Source organism: Felis catus, chromosome C1 (genome assembly GCF_018350175.1).
Source record: "Felis catus isolate Fca126 chromosome C1, F.catus_Fca126_mat1.0, whole genome shotgun sequence".
NCBI classification, from domain to species: domain Eukaryota; kingdom Metazoa; phylum Chordata; class Mammalia; order Carnivora; family Felidae; genus Felis; species Felis catus.
The window spans coordinates 95,520,540-95,543,920 of NC_058375.1; the positions used below are offsets into that span (position 1 = coordinate 95,520,540).

At 52.5% G+C, this 23,381-nt stretch overlaps 1 protein-coding gene and 1 long non-coding RNA gene across 4 annotated transcripts in view; one reads left to right on the forward strand and one right to left on the reverse strand.

The window, feature by feature from the left end:
* KCND3 (potassium voltage-gated channel subfamily D member 3) overlaps positions 1–23,381 on the reverse strand; it is a 209,589-nt gene that overhangs the window by 181,716 nt on the left and 4,492 nt on the right. For 2 of the 3 annotated variants that reach the window (XM_023258983.2, XM_023258982.2), the window contains exon 2: positions 19,804–20,981. In XM_023258983.2, the coding sequence (XP_023114751.1) occupies positions 19,804–20,909 (1,106 nt within the window). In that variant the 5' untranslated portion in view covers positions 20,910–20,981. Of the gene's footprint in view, positions 1–19,803; positions 21,213–23,381 lie in introns of those variants that run through there. The other variant, XM_003990463.6, reaches the window with a different exon arrangement.
* Positions 14,192–18,006, forward strand: LOC109502530. The gene is made up of 2 exons (XR_002161179.2): positions 14,192–14,563; positions 17,617–18,006. It is a non-coding gene; the product is annotated as an uncharacterized LOC109502530 (long non-coding RNA).

The following is a 23,381-nucleotide window of genomic DNA, read 5'->3' on the forward strand; positions in this document are numbered from 1 at the left end:
GGCTCTCTCTTTGTCTCCTCGGCGTCCATGTCTGAAAGCCAGGACTGACCTCTGCTCAGAGCCTCTGCAAAGGCCTGTCTCCTCCTTGGCAGCTGCCAGCAGATACCACGCTCCCTCCTTGCTGCCACCCTCTGCACCTACGATACATCTCCCCCCCACCCCGACTTCCCTATACTGAGGCTCTGCATAGAAGCATGGGAACCGGACAAGGACCCAACAGCACGATGACCCGGGGAACTGGGTATTTTAAGGGAGGCCAGAGGGAGACATTAGCTCTCACGGCGTGGAGGGAAGAGCAGTGGCCAGGAAATAAAGTGATCTGGGTTCCAGTGTGGCTGTGGCTGCTCCCTGGCTGACACGGAGGCTGTCATCCTAGCTTTCCCGTGTCTAAGACTCAGGGGCTCAAGCAACGTCCTGCTCACCTGTGTGAGCGGTGCCCACGGAGCTGAGCCCTTGGGCAGCTATAGTCCCACTTCTGTTCTCCCTGTAGTTTCTGGCCTGCGTCTCCCTGGCCCGAGCTGCTGGCACACCATCTGGTATTCCTGGGTGAGCCAAGAGTTATTTACCAATGACGGCTCTGTTCCTCTGGCCATCCCCGCCCATGCACAAGGGTAGAGGAGCCCTCCCAGCCCTCACACCGGGGCACGCGCATGGCCAGGCGCTGGTCTAGGCACTTCACGAGCGGCATTATTTCTAAACCCGAGAGCAATCTTCATTGGCCAAAAGAAGAAACTGTGGTCTGCAGGTAGCCTGCTGCTTGGTCCTGCTGTGAGAGAGTGGCAGAGCTGAGGACAGAACTCAGGTCTGTCTGCTTTTGGAGTCCACTCTCTCTAGCAGGGGCCTCCTTGGAGAAGCCAGGCCAGCAATCACAGTCCTCAGGAGTGAATAAGCCTATGGCTTCCTTCCTTTGGCCTCGGGACAGGAAGACTGGTGTCACCAGAGAGGAAAACCCATTCTCTTCACTGCCTTCCCTGACCCTCACCAAAACAGTCACACCACTGTATTACAGCTTGAAGCCACTGCCCCTGGGTTGACATCATGAAAACAACTTGGACTTTTGACCAGGCTGAGGTCCCCGTGGACAGCCCCCTGCCCAGACTGTCCATACATCCCCACTGATCACCCACTGTAAAATCAAGTCCCCGTAGCTCACAGTAATGATGCTGTGGCGGGTTGCAAAAATGTCCACCAATTCTTCCCATCCTTTGGTATTCACTTCCCTGTGCAGTGTGGCATTGTAATTCCTCCCATCAAAAGGCAGAATTGATCTCTCTACCCTTTGGATCTTGGCTTGCACGTGTGATTTGCTTTGGCTATTGGGACATTAGCGAATGCGACACGGCAGGGGGTTGGAAAAGGCTTGTGCATTAGGGTTAACCACTCTTTTAGCCCTTGGTACCTCAGTGACCTGTCACCGGTTGGAGGGTCCTGGGAGCCCACTGGATGGTGGGACAAGAGACACAGAATCCATCCCTGTTGCTCTAGCCAGCCGCCAGATGTGGGGGGCCATCCTACACCAGCCATCCCCAGTCGAGCCACAGCTAAGCAGAGAGGTCGGCTGAGCCAACCCAGACCCAGAGAACCGCCCCACCAACCCACAGAGTCATGAGAAATAATAAATGTTTGTGGCACAAGCCGCTAGATTTCTGGGGTGATGTGTCATGCGATACAAGTGAACTGACATGGAGTCCCACAAAGGAAGTGGTGAAGAAAACGGTCAACACGCGAGTGACAATCTAGTGCAGCTGCTGGGGGCGGGGGGACGGGAGCCAGAATGCCTGGGTTTGAAACCCTGCTTTGCCACTGAGTGAGGAACTCTGACAAGTTACTTCGTCTCTCCATGCCTCATCTGCAAGGGGAGGACACCGTTGGGAAAACCCAGTTAACAAATGCGGAGCATTTAGGGTATTGCCTAGCCCACTCTGTGAAGGGCTTCCTATCATTACGACTAGAATAGACAGCCCTCCCGTGGTCTCAAAAGCCAGAGCTGTTCCACGGAGCAAGGAGGTTGACCTGCAGACCCCCAGCTTCCGGGATGGCTGAGCTGAAGCACTGAATAGACCCTATCATGAGGAACAGAGGCTGGACCTCAGGAAAGCCTGCCTGACAGGGAGCCTTGATGGATGCAAAGGTTACAGGGGAGCTTACAGACAAATAGCCTTCTGGGACCAAGCGGAACCCAGGCAGGTGGCACCATCTCCCCTCCTGCTGCACAGTGACACACACACACACACACACACACACACACACACACACACAGGATTTCTTCGTTTTTGAAAGGTGTCCTGCCTAAGCAAATCTTCAGCTTCTCGAAGGGTCGGGGGGAATCAGTCTTCCACAAAAAGGGAGAAGAGAACTCATCCCTTACCTCACTCCTTAATCCCACACTCCAGTCAGCACCTCTGAATTGCCTTCTGGTTATAACTCTATTGCAATTCAGCGGAAGGAGGGAAACAGGCACTTATGTACCATTATGGCTGCCTGGGCTCCTGGCCAGGGCCGGGCAGGCAGGGCAGAGGGGCCAAGACTCCGCCTGGACCACAGTCCTGGACTCTAGGATTTCACTGTCTTTCCCTGGCTTGGCAGACAGTGCTGGACCAAAGCAGACTGCCACCGAGGATGGCCCAGCTGGGACGTTGAGAGCGCCAGGTGGGTAGAGGTGAAACCAAGGATTCTAGAATTTCCAACCTGTGGGCTGTGTTGCACGAGTGGCTAAGAATGGGCTCCACACACGCAGGGAGGCACAGATCTCCTCAGCCCCTAGGGCAGCTGGGTGGTGGGGGCAGCAAAGTCCCTGATCAGGATCTTCCTACCTCAAGAAGCCTGGCCAGCTCCAAGGGAGCAAGGTCAAAGGCATGGCCAAGGGAGCACAGAGCTAAAGGAAATGGCCATCAAACTTGGAGCCAGGAAGGAAGCACAAACTCAGGGTGGAGGGGGCCCTCTTGGTCAGAAGCAAAGTTTATATTGTTGAAATTCTAGCTGTCATGAGGAGGTAGACACAACAAATGGAAAAGGAGAGAATTGGCTCCTGCTCTTACACGGTTGGCAAGTGAAGGGGCTATGGTCCTTGCCATGCCCCTGCCAGGGTGGGGCCAGCACCGCCTGGAGGGGAATCCCTCAGGGCTGGATCATCAGAGACGGCTTCTGCCTTCACCTTGCCCCCATCGCCCAAAGTGCAGAGTCCTTAACTCTGCCAACGAGCAAGATGACAGGTGTCACTGCAGTTCATCTGATTCATTTTCTGGACCTGACGACCTCACCTGGCGAGCTTCCCATCACCTTTAGAGCACAAATGGTCAACACAACAGGAATGTTTGTTGAATGAATAAAGGACACTGACATTGACAGATTCAAATCGCGTCTGCAGTCAGAGGCTTGTGGTTTCCACTCCCACTCCCAACACATTTTTGTGGAAACAGGACTACAAATCCAAGGTCTACAGAATCTCTCAGGTTCAGGTTTAATGGTAAACAAGCTGGTCTCTAGTCTGTGGTTTAGTTTTAAACAATTAACATGAAGAAAAAAGGTTTTTAACTTTTTTTTTTTTTACAATAGAACATACATACCTTTGTATATATACAAGCCCCACCCCCCCCTTAAAATAAAGTTGCCCTTATCCTATAACATGAGTTTTATTAAATAATCCTGCCACTCCCATAAAAGGCACTCACGTCTGTGGGCAGAAGGGAGTTTTACGGATGCTGCCTGAGAGATGGTAAGATTTTTTTTCCCTTGTATGTTTGATATATTTCATAATTTTTTAAAGTAAAAGACCTAACATCTTCATTCACATGAGTTCCCTAGAGTAGTCAAATTCATAAAGACAAGATCCCCATCAATTCTCTCTGAATTCCCCAGGTACAGAATCACTCTCCGGGAAAGAGGGGTGGTTGGGTGAGGGGCTCATGTGAGTGCCAGAAGTCCCAGGCCTGACTCAGGATGATGCTTCTGCTAGGGACAAAGGTCACCTCTCAGTAGGCCAACCTTCCAAGAATTGGAGGCACTCGAGATGGCAAAAAGAGGTTCCCCAGTGCCACCAAGAGCCTAGGGTTACACTGAAAACCTCCTTCCTATGCACCCCTCTTTGCTGCCAGGTCGTCAGACATATGTGTGCACACACACGCGCGCACACACACACACACACACACACACACACACACACACACCTCATGAGCATAGTGCCTGTTTCTGAGTCGCTCCTACAACTTTCGTCTTTTATCCGGAACAACTTGCCCTTTCTAGCTCTCCAAGCCAACTTCTTCACATGACATACACACTCCTACATGTCCTGTCTCTTCCGTGGCATCTCCAGGTCGAATAGATCTGACGATCTCTGTGGCCCTGCCCCATCTAGATAGGAAAGGTTCCAGAGCTACACACCCCACCCTAAATTTGGGCACATCCTCCTTCACCTCGTGCCCTGAAATGCACAAACCCTGCACCTGACTCACGGGCCAGTCCTACTTGGTTTCAAGTTTCGGCTGTCATTTTTTCTTGACACCCACATGTGTAGGTTCTTCTCACTGTCTGAAGTAAACTGGCAGGACGTGAAGAGAAAGGGATGGGCCAGGACCTGACACCAGAGCCCCGTCTGTGTGCCAGGCCCTCTGCTGGGAGCCGGGGTCTGGGACCACAGTGCCTGCCTGGGAGGAGCAGGGGCTCCCTGTGCAGATGGGGCTGTTTACCCAGGCTTTCAGATGGTGCTGACAGAAGGCAGAGAGCCTCCCTAGGAGAAGACTCACGAAGCTGGCCCATGTCCACCAAGCTTCCCCTTCACCGCCACCACCTGCTGCCCGCTCCTTAGTCCCTGTCCTCTGTGCACACTGGAAAGAAAGCCCGTGACATGCTCACAGCCAGAGAGAGCCCACTCACTGCTCACCCTCTCCCTGGCCCTCTGTGAGCATTAAACGGTTAGTTTCATTCAAATACCTCAAGGTAATGTAAGCCGCTCTGCCTACACGAATGCTTCTAGCAATATACAGATTCTCTTGCGTTCCTGTGGGGAGCTCACGTAATAAAATAATGAGAGTGGAGAACAGAGGGTCATTTCCAGACCAATGGGATAATAGGGATGGGGTGGGACAAGCAAGAAACCAGCCCCTGGTGGAGGTGTCAATAGAGATGGGGTGATGGGAGACTGTAGAAGGACGGGGGCTCCACCGGCCTCATAATCCGCCCATCAGCGCTGTGTAAGCCCTTGACTATTCACCCCAAAGGGCCTGGTTTGGAGTTCATTCGCTCATCAAGCTTCCATTCCCTGAAGGGCTAGGAGCTGCCAGGGCTGGACCTGGGTCACCTTAAGGCTGTGCCAGGACCAATGTCCCAGGGTCTTCTTGCCACCGAGTCCCCTAGTAACTTCCTTGACCATAAGTATACTTGCCTGGCAGAATGGTTTCCTTAACAGAACCTTCTGGGCTCTTTTAAAAAAAAATGTTTTTTAATATTTACTTATTTTTGAGAGAAGGAGACAGAGCATGAGCAAGGGAGGGGCAGAGAGAGAGGGAGACACAGAACCCTAAGCCGACTCCAGGCTCTGAGCTGTCAGCACACAGCCTGACGCGGGGATCGAACCTACAAACCGTGAGATCATGACCTGAGCCGAAGTTGGACACTTAACCGACAGAGCCACCCAGGTGCCCCAAAACCTTCTGGGTTCTTAAATCTCTCACCCTTTTGGGGTGTAGAGGAAGCAGGCTTGGGCTCAATACACAGAAGAGGGACTGGCCCTCTCCTGCATGGAATGCGCTGTGGCCAAAAGGGTTAGCATCCATCCCTGAATGGTCAGGCAGACCTCTTACCATCTGCTGGGAGTTGTTGAGGGGAGTCCAGCTGTGAAGCGGGATAGCAAACTGGACTCTTTCTAAACCCAAGACTTGTGTGCCTCAGATGGCTGTCTGACGGTCCCAGGGTTAACATCTTATGCCTTCCCCTCATCCAGCCCGTGCAGAGGAGCCCTGGGGCTGAATCCACAATTCCCTGCTGTCTCCAAACACAGTATTATGTGGCTGCAGGCTGCTGACCTTGACCCTGTCGTCCTGGCTCACCATCAGGCATCCTGAAGCTTTCTGGGGGAGTCTCCAAGCAGGACCTCCCAGGCCCTCCTGCAGACTTGCCTTTCTGTGGCCACTTTGGCCAGGGGCTCTTTTAACTTTTTCTTCTTTGGAGGTGAAGAGAAGGAAATGGGAAGGTCCCCAGTGCCTTGCCATCCACAGGCTATGGATCCTCTAGGCTGCTGGACTAAAGATCAGTTTTTCTTTGAAGAGTGAGAGACTTACAGCTTGTGGAACTGGCTAGGAGGTGAAAACTACTAAGTTCAATCCATCATTCAGTAGAGAATGCTGAGCACCAGAGAGAGACAGTAGCTTGCCCAAGGTCACACAGCCTGCCAAAACTGGCCCCTCAACCCACATCTCCTGGCTCCTAATTGTCCTAGGGAGCCCTCCCCAGCCAAAGGATTCGGGCAACCCACGTGGGCCAGCCCAGGCGTAAAACACCTAACTCAGAGCATGAACGCAGCGGCTTTCTGCTCTTCAGATGAGAAGCTGACCTTACATGGAAATATCAAGAAAGTCAAACACAATGTGTGGGGTGGGGGTGGGCATAATGCTTCATCATCTCTAAGCCCTGCCCAAACTCTGAGCATGGCAATCGGACTGCAGAAAAATGTTTTATTAATCGACACAGTGCCCTTTTCCTAGCCCGGAGAGAGAAGCTTCTGCTGGAGAGGGGGGGGAGGAGAGGGAGACGAGGGGGCTTTGGCTCCAAAGACACATGCCCTCAAGATACACAACTCTGGGGAGAACTTCTAGCAGCTTCTGGACGCAGAAGAGAAACAGGTTGAGGAAGAAGGGAAAGAAGAAAAACAAATGTAGGGTCACACATGGCAAATTGCTCCCGTTCCTCTCTCGTGTGGCATGAAAAAGCAGAAAATGTCCAACACCAGCCGTCAGGAGAGCCAGCCGGGGGAGGAGTGAGGGTCACCACTCATGAAGAGAGTCACACCTGTACTGTGATTCCTCACCGAGGGTGGGTACGAGGTAACACCTGTGACCCATGCGTGCAAGGGGTGACATTCCCTAGGTCCCCAGGAGATTCCTCACCCTACCCCTCACCTGCCCCATCAGCAGTGGGCGGGACCTAGAGTGGGGGGCAGACGCGATGGACAGGGCCAGCCTGCCCTCTGTCACCGGGCTCTGACAGGGCCTCTGAGAGGCCCTATCAGAGCTGCTTCCCATCACTCCCACGCGTGAGGCTGGCCTCCAGCTCTCTGCTGCCGGACCTGGGCCTGCCGTCTCTCCAGGGCGCTGGGAGGGACCCCTGAAAAGCTGTTATGCCCAGAGGCCTGCTGAGGGGAGGGTGGGGATGTTGCCAACACCCAGATGGAGGACAAGGCAACAAAGCCACCTGGGACCAGAATCTCTCCAGAGAGGAAGATGGCACGAGATTTGAAAGTTATTCTAAAAGAAATTTACATAGGATATTTACATAGTATGCATATTTACAACTTTCCCTCTTCCCTAATTTTTTTTTTTTTTTTTTTTTTGCACAGACTCTACTACTACACTAAAATTTCCTATCTCCTTTTTTGTCCCCCCTTCACCAGGACGCACTGTGCCTGTTGGTGACCTCGTCCCCTGCCTGTCCCCTGTGGTCATGTCTCTGGGGGCCCAGAGGAGCTTAATCCCCACTGGCCTTGTCTCCAGTGACTCTGATCTGTCCTTCTTCACCATCCTGTGTCCACTCCTAATGTTCATGACCTTTGCCAACAGGCCTAAGAGTTGGTACAGGCACATTAGCACACTGGGGACATGGTGTCCTCCCCTCCCCCTGCCCAAGACAGAGGCTGTGGAAGGAGATTTTCCCCCAAAGGCCTCTCCAAGGATGGAAATCTGGGTCCCTAGGGATAGGGTAGGTGCCCATGCAGGTCAGACCAGTGCACTTGTAACCCCAGCCTCTCCATTTATCAGCAGTAGGCTCTGAGCAAGCCTCTGTTTCCTCAGCTTTAAAACAGAAAATAGGGGTGCCTTGGGTGGCTCAGTCAGTTAAGCCTCCAACTTCACCTCAGGTCAGGATCTCACAGTCTATGAGTTCGAGCCCCGCATTGGGCTCTGTGCTGACAGCTCAGAGCCTGGAGCCTGCTTTGGATTCTGTCTCTCTCTCTCTCTGCCCCTCCCCCACTCATGCTCGCTCTCTCTCTCTCTCTCTCTCTCTCTCTCTCTCAAAAATAAATAAACATTAAAATAAAAATTTTTTAAAATAATAAAAAACACAGAAAACAGTGATCTCTCCCTCTCATATGACTAATGGGGGAGGTAAATGAGGAAATGCATATAAATAATTTATATTTAGCCCAGTACCTGGAACACCGTAGAAGCTATTATTGTTGTTGTTGCTGTGGTTGTTGATAATGAGGGACAGTAGCCCTTTACATGTCAGGGCGAGCCTATCTCTACTCACTCAGTCTTCAGCGAGGATGGCAAACAGCTGCTTCCCCACTTTCTGGACAGCAACCCTCACGAGGTTCCAACATAGCTGTTAAATTGTCGTGTCTGTCCTGGGGTCAGCCTCTCTCCAACGCCTGACCAACCGTGGACGGCACTTCCACCTGGAGAGTGGCTAGAGGGGCTGTTCCTCTGAACCCTCACCCCAGTCCAGCCGATGCCCTCCCTCTCTCTCCCCTTATCAGCTTTATCTCTTTTTTCTTGGCTTTTATGTCAACCTTACATTCTCATTTTATACATTCACTTGTTTGCTGTCTGCTGCTCCAGTGAGAATGCTGGCCTCCGAGGATTTGGCCGTTCGGTTCGTGAGTACCTCCTCAGCCCCCAGCACGCAGCCTGGCATGTGTAGACCCACAATATTTGCTGAATAAATAAGGAACGAGCACATTTAACTTTTCCACTACAGCTGAAATGCCACCTCCTCCGAGAAGGCGTTTTGATTCCTGCCTCCTCCACCTTCCCCTCACACTTTACTACCCTTCACTCATACCTCTTACCTTGCTGAACCCAGAAACACAGCTCTGTGCCCACAGGGCATCTCCGTTACGGGACTGAAGCTCTTTAAGAAGCAGTGGACTCTAAAGGAGTCAGAAGACCTCAGCGGGGCAAGTTCCCTACACCCTCGGAGCCTCGGTCTTCTCATATACAGAATGGGAGCCCAGCACCCACCCCACAGGATGTAGTCCTCGCCCCGGTTTCTCTTCACAGCCTCCCCAGTCAACCTCGACTGAGTCTTGCTCACAGCCAGGGCTCGGTGCATGTTTGCTAAATCACTGAGCCATGACTTGGCCAGTTGCTGACCACGGGCCCCAGACAGGTGTCTCCGGGAGGGGCCAGGCCAGAGGAGGTTCCCAGGGAGGCCAGGAGTGTGTCCGACATTTCTCTCAGAGGAGAAGAGGGGGAGGAGGAGTACTGGCAGTGTCTTTAGTCCCCAGAGGCTCTGCTCAGGGGTCTGGCACTTCAGGGACCAGGACAGAGCCGTCCGGAGAGGCTGTGGCACTCCCAGTTAGCACCGCCCTGGGCCAGGCACAGACGGCCGTTGCTCTGTGACCATTCAGACCCCACCTATCCTATCCACATGCCAATGTGAGGATCCTTTTATTTATTTATTTATTTATTTTTAGCAAAGCCCATAAGCCAATTCTGCCTTCCTGGGTCAGCACTGTTTATTTAATTATCATTGTAGGAGATTAAAAGAAAACCTTATTTGACTCAGAAAACCAATATGACCTTTTGGCCCCAGCAGAAACACAGTATGACAGGGAACAGCCACAGGCCAAGGACAGAGGCTGAATGGAGGCGTCCTGGAAGCCATTCACGGGTGGCTTCCACATTTCTGAAGGGGGCAGGGTGCCAGAGAAGTGGGGCCTCTCCTCCTCCTTCCCTTTGGTTTTCTTTGGTAATCTCATCGATTCCCTGCCTCACCCCATTCCCAAAACTGCCTTGCTGGCCTGGCCCCCTTCTCTGTGTTAAGCTCTAGACCCACTTTCCCACCACCCTGCCGGCTGCCTCAAGGCTGCCCAGAGTCAACTGCAAGTAGAGAAGGTCCAAAGCCAAGTTTACTGTCTCTACCCTCCCTTGCCCTCCTGCCAAACTGTTCCTCCCGTGACGTGTGCCGCCTCCCCATCTCTAATCACCCGGCGTCATAATTCCAGAGTTACTTTTGACTTCTCTTCTCCTGGATGTCTTTCCACTCTACCTCTTTCTGTCCCTTTCCACCGCAACCATCCCACGTCAGGCCTTCCTCACCTCTTTCCTGGATCAGACTGCTGGCTGGCTGCACAGTGGGCAAGGGCCCCCTCTAACATTCAACCAGAAGATGGCTTCAGATCTTCCTAATCACCGCGACACCGGAACGCCGTTAGTGGCTCCCTAATGCCTCCCAGATAAATGCCTTAGCCTAATATTTGAGGTCCTCTGTGTCTCCAGCAAGCCTTTTGTTCCTGCTTATCTCTAGCCATTTCCCTCATATACCCTAAACACTAGCAAACCAGCGCACCGGGTAAGCTCCCGAGCACCATGCCCTTTTGCAATTTACTTGGATTTCCCATTTCCGCATCTCAAAATCCTACCCACTGTTGTTGGTCTAGCTGAAATGTCACCTTTTCCGTGAAGCCAGTCACTCATTCATCAGCAAATATTTATTAAGCATTCCGTGCCAAATACTTCCCGATCACTCCAGAACATGCCCCATCCTTGCCTGTCTGCTCATAAACACACTCAAATCCCCTGCTGTATCATCAACTTCTTAGGACAGGAGCGAGGTCTTAGTTATTTCTATTTCCCCAACACTGCCTAACAGGGTGCGTCACAAATACTAGCTGCTCAAGGATATCTGCTGGGTTGAATCAAGATGCGTGCTGTCTGTGGTTTTAGTATCATTTCGTTTAAATTCCACTGATTTTTTCTGCTTAAGTAGGCGCGGCCAGGAAGAAGTAAAAATAAACTAATGATACTTCTCAGCAGCTATAAGCCTGTAATTATGGTCAACCCTAAGTTACCCATGATACTGGAGACAGTGCTGGAGGGAATCTCCCACCAGAAGCATAAAAACATTATCGCCATCAGTCTTTGATATGTATTGTGTAGCCATCAAGGAGCTGATTTGCCTTTTCAACCCTGCGTGGCCAGTCAGGTTGATATCTGCCTCCACAGTCCGGATGGCTGGCTGGGTAAGAGGGACAGAAGGAAAGACGGAAGACATGCTGGTGGCCGGGTCCAGCCTGGGACGGAACGTCTGCTCCGCACAACCCCAAGGCAAGGCCGGGCGGTCCCAGCGTCGCAGGCACACGGCGTGTGTCAGCACGGTGAGGGCTTTGGCCAGTTTCTCTCAGATGACTGCGAGGGTGGAGACATGCCAGCCCCCCCAGCAGCCCAGTCTGGTGTCGCGAATCCGGTGTCCAGATTTTTGTTTAAGGACGACGACAAAGTGTCACTGGGACTGAGTAAGGTCCTGGGACGGAGGGGGGCTGTGCTTCCAGTCTGGCTGGCATCGGGATGGTGCCTTCGCTGTGCCACCGGGAACCACTGGACGCAAATCAAAGAAAATGAGATTTGCAATTTTGCATCGATAGCCAGATAATGTAGGGGGGGAGAGTTCCCCGCTTCCACTTTGGAAGCAAACAAATATCACATGTGGTGATTCGGCAGCTGCATGAGTTGGGGAAAATTGATGCACATTTCATGTGTCAGGGAGCTGAGTCCCAGAGAATGGAGCCAGCCTCCCAGAAAATGGTTTCTTTATATAGTTCCATCCATTTATTGTTTGATTGGACTTTCTGTATATTAAATTCAAGCTGTTCTGCCGCTCATGGGTATTAGGATGCGTTGGCTCCGTGGGAAATAATGAAGGTGATGGGATTTTACAGCATCACATTACAAAGGAGGCGTCCCCAGCCTCATCCATCTCTCCATCAACTAGCTTGTGTGTGAGGTGGCACTTATATTAAAACGATTTTTCTGATTCAGTTTAATGACACTCATTCCAGTCCTGACACCCGGAATATGATTACATGAGCGAGATGCAATCTTCCTCCATCCAGTTGTGGTCAGCAAAGGCTGAGCTGTCTTCCCTCCCTGTCCCCCACCTTCCCACTCACCCATCATTTGCATTGTGCCGGGTGGAGGGCGGGGGAGGCTGGGCCTCTGTTCTGGCCTGGATGCAAGCTGGACAGAGGCACCAGCCCTGGACTCAACCTGGAGGGCACGGTATCTGAGCCTTCTGGCCGAGAACTCCGAGGCATTGCGGTAACTCCTTCCTCCTTGTCACAAACAGGTCCTCATTGGAAGTTGGTCTGAGGTCACTATAGAACACCTCTTCCAAAAGAGATTGCTGGGGGACTGGTCCCTGCTTCCAAAAAATAAATAAATAAAAAGAAAGAAAGAAAGAAAGAAAGAAAGAAAGAAAGACTGCTTGGATAGCACCAGAGGATGAACACTGACGACTGGAGTACAGGTGTCAGCTTCTTGGAAGGGGTTGGTGTGTCCAGGGGCCGGGAGACTCACAGCCAAGTCTCTGCTCCTCTCCCTGCCTGGGGAAGGGGAAGGGGGGCCTTCCAGTCATGACAGCATGTGCACAAGAGCCCTGCTGGGCCCCAGAACAGGAGCTCCCCCGCTGGATGAGAGACACAAAAATGCTCTAGTAGTTACTGAGGGCTTCTGCCCCTCCCCTGAGGGGAGGGAGGGCCAGCCTGCCTTTTATTTACACTATTTTCCGGCAGAATAATTGCTATTCCTCAGGAAGAATCAAGTTTGTGTTTACGGGTGTGTTTAAAGAGGGAAACCCAAACAAAACCAAACAGAGAAAGGGAGAGAGAGAGAGATTGAGATTGATTTTGAGAGACTGAGGAGGAGAGCTGTGAAATGGGCACCAGCCCGAAAATCCCTTTCCAAAAACTGCAGCAGTTTGAATTGCTGGACTGGAAAACCAACCTCACGTAACGGTTCCAGTGTGAAGCACCCAAAGTCTCCTATATCCTACCCGTGTGAATCCGCCTGTCCCCCATCTGCAGCCCTGATCACCTGCCCGCCTCTCTGTCTCAGCCGCTCTCACAACCACTGACTTTCTGAGTCACCTGTTTCTGTTTCTGAGCCAAGACTGTCCCCCATGGTGGTGAGAGGGTGTCCAGTCCTTGGCAGGTGCTTGGTTCATGCCTTCTTGTGAAATGCTTCTCCCAGGGGTGAGGAAAGTCTTGAGGACCATATCTTCCTGGGCCAGTGCTTGCTACGGGAGCTTTTGGCTTTTTGCTACGGGAGCTTTTGGCGCTGCTGCGGTAGAAGCAGGACCAGCATGGCTTCCTGTTGCCCCTGCCTTCACGTACATGCAGAATGTCTCAGCTCTCCCCTCCCCGCCGCCAGCACCCTTGGCCCAGCCGCCATCATCTGCTGCCTGGACTATGATGGTAGCTTCTCCCCCTACAAAGCATTCACTCCCCAGCAGCCACAGTGATCCTTTTCATTTTTTTTTTAAGTTTACTTATTTATTTTGAAGAGAGAGAGCACATCCATGCAAGCGGAAGGGGGGCAGAGAGAGAGAGAGAGAGAGAGAGAGAGAGAGAATCCCAAGCAGGCTCTCCACTGCCAGTGCAGAGCCCGATGCGGGCACAAACTCGTAAACCGTGAGATCGTGACCTGAGCTGAAGTCAGACGCTTAACCAACTAAGCCACCCAGCTGCCCCCCGAATAATCCTTTTCAAACTTAAGTGAGACCTACTCAGCACCCTCCAGTGGCTTCCCATTCCAAGCAGAGTAAAGGGCAAAGGGCCAAGTCTTTGGTTGCGAGGGCCCTGCATGGGCTGTTTCCCCAGTGACCTCCTATACCCGGAGGGCTCTGCTCTTGCAGCTTGACCATTAAGACCGTCTAGCTCTTCCAAGGCCTCTCCTGCCTGATGGCCTTTGCATTCATTTGTTGTTCTCTTGGCCTGGAATGCTCTTCCCTAAGCTGCCCACATTCTTTCAGGTCTCTGCTCAAGTATCACCTGCGCTCCTCATGTAAAATAGCAACTCTCCCTGGCTCTCCCACCTTCCCACATTCATTACTCCCTGTGGATCGCACCATGCTTTATTTGTCTCTGTAGCATGAACTGCTGCTTGATAGAATGGATTTGTTTATGTATCTACCGTCTGGGTTCCTCCACTAGAATGTAAGCTCCATGACATCACAGACTATTGTCTTGGCTTCTGTATTCCTATTGCCTAGTGACTGACTACTCAATAAATATGTGCTGCAGAAATAACTGGATGGAGGAAAATTTCATGGATGGGGGTGCTTATCTACAGCTCCCTTTCTGCTCCTCCCTGACCCCAGAGTCTGCAGTGGGGGGCATGGCCATGTAGCCCAAAACGGTGAAGGAGAAGGGTTTCAGCTTCCTGTGCAAGAAAGGCCCAGCTGTGCTAAGGTTGACGTCAGGACCAGAGAACGCCCTGCTTGGCCTCCCCATCTCCAACCTGCCCACAAATGGAGATTTGTCTGAGATGACAATATGGCTAACATTCGGACAGCACTTCCAACCGGTTCTTAAAACGGCCGGGGGATGGTTAGCAGATGAGAAAACTGAAGAGAGGTAAGCTGGGCTACTAACCTGTTTGGTTGAACAGATATCTAGTGAGACCCTGAGCTAGGCACGGGCCATACAATGATCTCTGGAATACAGAGATCTGCCCTTGAAGAGCTCACATCCTGCGAGAGAGACACATACGCAGATAAAGTTAATAAAATATGGCAGCCGACAAGACAGAGGTACGTAAGGCCACAATGGGAAGGAAGAGGACAGGTCCTAGGACATCCTGGTAGCAGGGGTGGCAAGAAGGCCTCCTGGAGGAGATGGTGTGGGCCTGAGTTTTGAAGGATGATGGGAGTTGGTCGGACACAGAGCAGATGGGGGGCAATCTCTGGAGTGGCAGGAAGCGTATGCATAAAGTCTTCTTTTTCTGACCTTTGGTCCACTGTTCTACCTACCATTTCCTGGTTTGGCTCAAAGGAAAAGCAGTGAGTCTCATTCAATTCATTCTGTCTGGACCTGACGCTAGGCTGGGGTGCAATCATAGCGCTTTGTATTCTCAGGCGGTAGGGACACAGTAGGCACTCAATAAACGTGGAATGAATACAAGATTTCTTGTGAAGATGTGGGTCTGTATCTTCTCTTGGGAACTGCAGCACCAGAGAATTGTTGGGTAAGAAGTGTCAAACCAAGAAAAGAGCATGGGGTCATTCCTTCCCAGTAAGCATGCTATGACCAGATCCCCCCTGGGCAGGGTCACGCCACCACCCAGGTAGATACGGCTGGCCAGGGTCCCAGGCCAAGGCAATTGGGAGTTGGGAAGAGGGTTGGTGGGCCTCGAGGCAGTGAAAGAAGGTGCAGCCAGAATCTTGGGAACTGAGGGTTAACCAGATCCCAGATTGGCCCCACTTCCGGCACTGGGTCGGGGGGTCAGCCTGACCAAGTACCCCATTCTGTGGTGTGCCTGTATTGATTGTCCAGGGCCAGCCCCCAGTCTCGCAAAACCTCAGGCAGGCCCCTTCCAGGATTAGGTTTTAAAGGGAAATGCAAATCACCTGGAGGCTGCTTCATGCTTGGAAGAAGTAAAAATCGATTCTGTTTTCGTTAAAGGGATTTTTGGACCCTGTCAAAAGCTCTCTCATCTCGGGGCATGGGGTGACAGATAGGCTGGCAGTCTCAATTACATAAGCAAGCCAAGCAGGCAGCAGCAGGCCATCTTACCAGGAGCGATGCTGCTCTGTGCCCTTCCCAAGCCCGTCCCCCCCTCCCCAAGATAGCCAAGAGAGCCTCATCCCATCCAGTCTCGGAGCTGGCCCTCGACGGCCCTGATGGGTGCTCTCTTGCGACGCTTTCCTTGTGCACGATCCTCTCTTCCCCACGCTGAACTGGAGCTTCACCCACGGACTGACTCAGACAGTCTGGGCCAATCGTGATGCTGAGCAAAGTCAAACACAATTAAGAAGGAAAATCTGCTTAAAAAAAAAAAAATCTACAACATAGAATACATTCACAAACTGGGTGTGTTGGTCTTATTTAATATTGGGAGTTCTGTGTTATCCCTTCCCTCGGTTAACTGAGATAATTGAGGATTTTATTTATAGCATCAATTATGAGCACCGAAATTAATCCTTTCATGGTGCATCTGGGAGCTCAACTGTCAAGGGGGCATAAGGGAAACCTGGACTGGCCATGGGGGTCTTCCCCACCAGCAGAGGAAGGTGCAAAGGAAAGCCATCCTCAGGCCTTGGTGGCAGATGGGCTGTTATTGTTCTATGTGCTTAAGGTATTTTGAGATATTAAATAAACAGAAATAATTGGTTCCAGGAGATCCCTCCCTGGAGGACACCTGAGTAACTCATCAGTGAGTCCTAGGAAAGCAGGCAGAGGTGGGAACTGGAGCAAGGAAGAGTGAACTCCACTTGGCACATCGGCCCTAGGCCCAGCCCTGCAGCCTGTCGGTCAGCCCTGCTCTGCAAAGAAGCTAAAGAAAGTTTCTCCCAGACGGAAACGGGAACTTGGGGCAGAATCAGGGCAGGGAGGGTCTGGAGATGGAGAAAACTAAGTGTCTGTTGGGAGTTGTTGGAAGCAGCCGTACAGAACGTGGACTATGGCAGAATGTTGGCCTTTGGTATTCCACAGCCACTTGGGGGCTCAAATCCCAGCAGACAGTAAGAAAAAGAAGGGTTTTCTGGAGCAGTTTAAGCCTACGACTAGCCAGTGAATCTGTTCAGGACAGGAACCAGCCAGGGTCGAGTTGGGAAGGCCTTCAAGAAGGACAAGAAGATGCCCACAATGCAGAGTGTCTCAGGAGATGGACCAGACACCAAGTGAAGGCTGCCCTCCTCTGCCCCCAGGGCCCAGGGCTGGGACAGAGCCCAAATCTTAGGTCCACCCTAGAAAGAGGGAAGGCAGGTCTGGAAAGGACTGAGAACAGTATCAGGTCAGGCAAATGGTATAGGCACCCCATTCACATCGACCAATCCATTAAAAAGCGTTTTGCCAAGCACCTGCTATGTATAGCCAAGCAGTGAGCCTGGTGATGGTTCCAACTGCCAATTCAGGTCAAAGTCAAAGTAGTCCAATCGAGCATTAGACTACACCAGCCAGGGCGGAGGGGAAGAAAAAGCCTGCTGTCCCATTACTTATCTGAGGTTAGGGGAGACACTCCTGAAGGCTTCTTTTCTTGCTCGTTCGTTTCCCCTCCCAGAGGCTAGATGTTTCGACGCATGCAGAAGAGCAGGGAGAGGAGCCCACAGGGCCAGCAGTCAGGGGAAGCATGCTACTTCCCATGCAGGTGCCCTTTCCTCCCTCTTTGCTTTCACTCTCTGGCAGAGGCCTCTTGCTCCCTGCCATCCTCTCTCCTCCCTCAGAAAGTAAATATGAGGCCAAGATTGTCCGTCCCCTGACACTGAACTCACCCCTTGATCTACAGGGTGAATGCTAAAGGAAATCAGTGGTCTCCCCAGCGACAGTAAAACAGCGCCTTTTGCTAGGAAAGCAGCCATTAATTTCAAAGGCAGTCTTTAAACTGGCCAGAGGCAGATGTTTTATTTACAAATTCTCTGTGTGCCTAGTAGAGTGGCTGTAGTACTCACCGCACTGATGTTTTCTTGCAGAGTGATGTAACTAGAAGAAACTAACACTCCGTGGCCATCATATAAAAGAAGTAACCCTGGGGGGCTCTGCCTTCCACCTATGTCCCCGACAGTCTGGGTGTAAGCGGAGTGGTGAGTGGACAGAGAAAGGGCACTGGAGACAGTCAGGCTGGTCTTGGAGAACCAGCGTTGCCCCTTCTCAGCTGTATGACTACAGAAATCTACTTGACCTCTCCGAGCCTCGCCTTCTTTCTGTGTCTTCAAAGTTGTATGGCATTTTTCCTACCTTGCAGGACTGCTGTGAAGACTTCAAGGGATAATGTATGCAAAGTGCTTAGCGCACTGCTGACACATGGTAGACACACACACATGCTGTTATACTAATAATAAAAAGTAATAGGCAGGTGGCCACTGAAGTTTCCATCGATCTCTTCTGAAACGATCCCATTTTAACTCTGACATCCATCTGTCTGCCCTGTTTTCTCCCCATGGCAGTCCTGAGGCATCATGACTCTGGTGTCATGAGTCCCCATCAGAGGGCACTTAAGGACACTGGATAGTCAGAGCCACATCGGGAGCATGGCCAGGGAGGTCTTGGCCATGGGTGAGGTCGCCTTCAGGAGAGTGAAGGGATGGGCAGGGTTAGCCTAGAAGGGGTAAATGTGTCTCTTTCTCTTGATACGGTGGCCAGCCCCCAAGCCACTTTATCCCTAAATATCCTGCTGTGCCAAGAAGCCCACATCTGCCACCTAAACCAAGAGACAAGGTCAGATGACGAGACATTCTTACCCACTCCGGGCGTGAGCAGCTGTTCAAAGAACTGTGTGTGTGCTGGAGGGAGAGGAAGGGGCAGGATGGCCTGTGTCAGACCGACAAGAGACAAAGGGAATGCCCCCATCAAATATGGCCTCCACAAATGGACAATGACACCCCTTGCTCTCCCCCTCCCGTGTGGCACAATGACAAATGTAATCATTTTAAAAGGTCCCGTCACCTGCTCAGTCATTCCCAATAAGCACACACAGCACTATGGAAAAACCGACACCAGTGCCGCAGGGTTTCAGGCCAGGAAAAAAAAAATCGAATCACCAGGACGCCACCAACCGAATTGTCAAAGACCAAATAAAAAGCTTCATGAATTCTCCATCAGCAATATAACGCTTCCTGGCCTAAGCAAATACAGACCCAGCACATGAATTGTAAAGGGATTTTTGCATTAGCCTCCGTGACTCGCAACGCCCAAAGCAGAAACCCCTAAGAAATACATGTCTCCATAAAGCTGCCTTCGTTGGCTCTAATCCTGTTAGGGTGAAGATTGCAATCTCCTTCCTGAGCCCCTTCCTCTGATGGAAAGCTCGCATGCCAGCACCATAAATACATTTCTGTGACCTCAGCTGGAGAAGGGACCTCGGGGAGATGGAAGAGACAGAGTCACCCGTAGCCTTGCTGAGTGCCTCTCCCTCCCTCTGATGATATTGCTGCTTCTGTGCCTGACCACGTGATCCGTGCAGACCACCTCAGAGTCGCCCAGGTAGGCCGGGGCATTCAATCACAGAGTCAGGCTGAGGAGGCAAGACTGCAACTCCTTCCATGAGAAGAAAACAAATCAGATGCCCCGCTTTGCAGAAAACCCAAGTTCAGAGTCACTTAGAGAAAGTCTGCTCAGATCCACTGAACCCTTGAGCATCTGTGGCAGCAGAGAAGAGAAGGCAACAGAGAAATAGCCTGCAGATATATTACAGAGAAGAAATGCAAGAAGGGTCCAGAAGAAGTGCTCTCGGTGTCTTCTGGTTAATGGAAATGTGTACCCTCCTTACGACACTCACGGAACTCCTCAGGGCCTTCTTCCTTCCTACCTGCTGCCCCGTTTCTCTCTCAGTGACAGCCTTACAAGCACGGATGCTTGTAAGAATACAGCCACTCACCCCACCCCCCACAACACACTGCACGCATGGCTGAGAAGACAAATGACGGCTTGATTTTCCATGTTGTATCAAATGCATGCCCCCCCAAAAGAAAACTCAATTCAGAGCAAGCTACCACCCCCAAACAAATCACTTGTGTGCCTTCCTCTTCTGATGAGGCAACTCCCCTTGCTCCTACAACTTGGCCAAGCGACTCCCCACTCCTCTGCCCAGTCCTGATGCCATCCACGGTTTCCCACCCATCCAACCTCCACCCTCTTCCGGTCTCCCGGCACAGACTTACCCCAGTGTGGTCATGGTGACAATGGTGTACCAAAAAGAGGCAGGAATGCTCGTGAACTTGCTGGCAGAGGAGCCCTTCTCCGCGTAAAACATCACAGTGGCAAAGATGATGATGGCCATGGTGAGGGAGAAGAGGAGAAAGCCGAGTTCAGAGGCACAGCTCTTGAGCGTGTAGCCCAGGATCCGCAAGCCCTGGGAGTGGCGCGAGAACTTGAAGATCCTGAAGACGCGGAAGACCCGGAGCGTGACGAAGGCACCGGACACGTCCTCATTGTTGGTCATGACCAGGCCGATGTAGTACGGCATGATGGCCACCACGTCGATGATGCTCATGACGCTGCGGATGAAACGGTAGCGGCTGGGCGCCGCAAAGAGCCGGAGGAGGTACTCCACGGTGAAGATCATGACGCAGGCAGTGTCCAGGCAGAAGAAGGCCACCGAGTAGCGCTCTCCACAGGGCAGCTCCTTGCTCCCGGGCACCGTGCCGCACGGCACCGTCTCCACCACGTTGGTGATGACCGACACGGCAATGAAGAAGCCAGTCACGTAGTAGAAGACCAAGGCCAGCGTGCTGGTGTGCGGGTTCTCGAAGGCCCGCCACATGGTCTGGCGGAAGCTGAGCGAAGGCATGGACTCCTGGTTGTTCTCCGAGTCGTTGTCGTCCATGAGCCGCTCGGCGTTCTCCCTCTTGCGGTCCTTGTACTCCTCGTAACAGCAGTCTCCGATGATCTCCGGGAGGATGCCATAGAAAGCCAGCTCGTCGTCGTAGGCCGAGATGCACTCGTAGCGCGGGTAGTGCAGCTTCCCCGTGCGGTAGAAGTTGAGGACGCACCGGAACACCTCCGGGTCCCGGTCAAAGAAGTACTCCTTGGTGTCCTCGTTGAAGAAGAACTCCTTCTCCGTGCTGCCCAGCAGCGTGTCCGGGTAGCGCTCCAGCGTGGTCCGCCAGGTCTGGAACCTCCGGCCGCTCACGTTGAGGACGATCAGTTCATCCTGCCGCTTGTTCTTGTCGGCGGGGGCGAGGGGCATGGGGCAGTTGGCCACTGGCATCCACCCGATGGCCGCCGCCCGCGCAAAAGGCAGCCAGGCTGCCACTCCCGCCGCCATGGTGACTCCAGCTCTTGGGCCGGCCACTGATCAGAGGCTTTGCACACCAGCTTGGAGTTAGTTCCGGGACCCCTGGGAGATGGGAGGAGAGAGCAGAGAACCGGGTGAGTCCGTGATTGCCTCCCAGGTAGGAAATGGGACACAGGGAAGGGTCCGTGCTGAGTGGAACAGCGAGCAAAAGTCTTGAAGGCAAATTAACGAAACCGAGGCCGCCACCGAAGAGAGGAGACTGGATTCCTTTCCCTCCCCTCCTAGGGAGAGCACCTAGCACAGGGCAGTGCCGCAGTGTGGGATCACCAGATGTTGTTGACTGCCCGACAAATTGTCGAGTTCCGAGAAGGCTCAGGAGCATTTGGAGGGAAAGCCTCTTTACTAGGAAGATCTGGGAAGACGCAGGTAATAATCAGCTCTGAAAGGTTATGGCGTTATTACGAATTTAAATTGGGAGAGGGTAAATGAGTTCTCATTAAAAGAATTTAAAAGTGGGATAAACATGCTAATTTTTATTTCACTCTTCACCCACCAGGGTAATCAGGAATGGGGTGTGGGTGAGAGAGATCAGGTAAACACATGCTTTCTACTCCCCCCTGGTGAGATGGAGGCCGGGGCTGCCCGTGTCTGGAAAGTTCTCTGAGATGGCAGGTGAAGACGGTAGGCCTACAGCTTGGTACAGTTCTGTTCCCCAAGTCCCATGGAGAAGGCTGTCCCTGGTGCTACCTTCTGGGACACCTGGCAACCTAGCCTCCAATCGTATCCCTCAGAGCCATGACAGAAAGATGTGGGAGAGGCCGTGAGGTGCGGCGGGGTTCCCTCCCCATCCTGTAAAGGGGGTCCTGGGCTCTTGGCTCACCTGCCTTCCATGCATTGTCCCTCTCCCTCCAAGAGGAAGCTGAACCACACTCACTGCCGTCTCCAGATTCCTCGCCTCCCGTCTCCATCTGCCCACCATCCAGAGCTCCCTCGGGTTATATAACAACACTCTTTCCCATGCCAGTGCCTTTCACCTGGCCCCGCTCCACCCCTGGAGGCTCCTCCAGAGCTGGGCCACCTCGTCCCCTCACCCACCAGTCTCTCAACCACACCGTGGACACACCTCCCTGTCACCTGCATGGCTGGGGGGAAACAATGGCTTGAAGAATTATTTTTGGCCTTGAGAAACAGATTTACCTTCCCAAATCTGGCTTTTTAAAGATGATACTGAAATGACTCTGAATCCCCAAATGTGTTGCCATCTGTGGGAAGACATGTGGTGACACAGAAACAACGTAACAGCACCAGGAAATTGTTTGGGGTTGACACACTCATTTTCACTAATCCTAAACTGGCACCCGGACCCAGCCCTAACTCAGAATTATTTGGACACTCTGGAGTTCAGTTGGCTTGACTCCATGTTTAAATCAGTGAGGCAGACGATCTTCGTCTTTCCCTGTAAACCTGCTTCCTTCTCCTGACTACCAGCTCCTCTAGGCTGTCAGATGTCTACCGCCGCTCACTCCTGAGCTGCCACTAGACTTTCCCGTCTGGACAAGGTCAACCTGAACTTCCCTCCTTGCCAAAACCTGCTCATCAGTCAACCTTTTGTTCACGGCTTCCCTAACCCCAGGCCTGTCCCTTTGGCCATCTTTCTCATTGCTTCACCCACACGGTTTGCCAAATAATGAGACAATAGCTCTTACCGCCCTCGTTAAGGCCCCAGTTTGCTCCCTTCCCACTGGCCTGCTCATCTCTCGTCCCACCCGACCCCCACCGGTTCTCCCGGTCCCTGGGGAACCCATTCTGCTCAAAGTAACCTCCCTAAAGCAAGGTTCCGGTGGTGCCTTATCCCACAACCCACAAAATCAAGTCCAAACTCTGGCCTGGCATTCCAGGACTGCCACAGACGGATCCCGGCTTACCTTTCCAGCCCAAGCTCCATGCACCCGTGCAGACCTCCAGCAACAAGGCCAGAGCGGCTCGTGCACACACTGTGTGGGGCGCTGTTTCTGGACACTCTTCCTTCCGTGGGGAATATCCTTTCCCTTCGGCCCTCCTCTTCGCCTCCCTGTTCCTCACCCTCTCTGTGACGCCCCCTTGAAATCCTCTCCTTCTCTGGGCTCACAGCACCTTGTTTGCTCCTCTCTTCTGGCACCTATTGCCCTCTGGGTTGGATTACAAGTCACTTTCAACATGTCTTATTAACACTCGCGGCTCACTATCGTCCTGCACGTACTCTATGCCAGTCTCTGCGCGAACGGGCTCCTGTCATCATCTCACATTATCCTCCCAGCAACCCTGGAAGCCGCCTGAGAGTTGGCGGCGTGCCAGCCGGAAATGGACAGATCGGGGATCCCACCTCGGGCAGGGTGACCTCCACCCCCTGGCCCCCGTCACCCCATGCCCCCCAGCCTATGCTACGTGACTTCTCAAGGTCTTCCGTCCATAGAAGAATGGCAGCAGATGTCTACACAGGGCTGACTGTGTGCCAGGCACTGT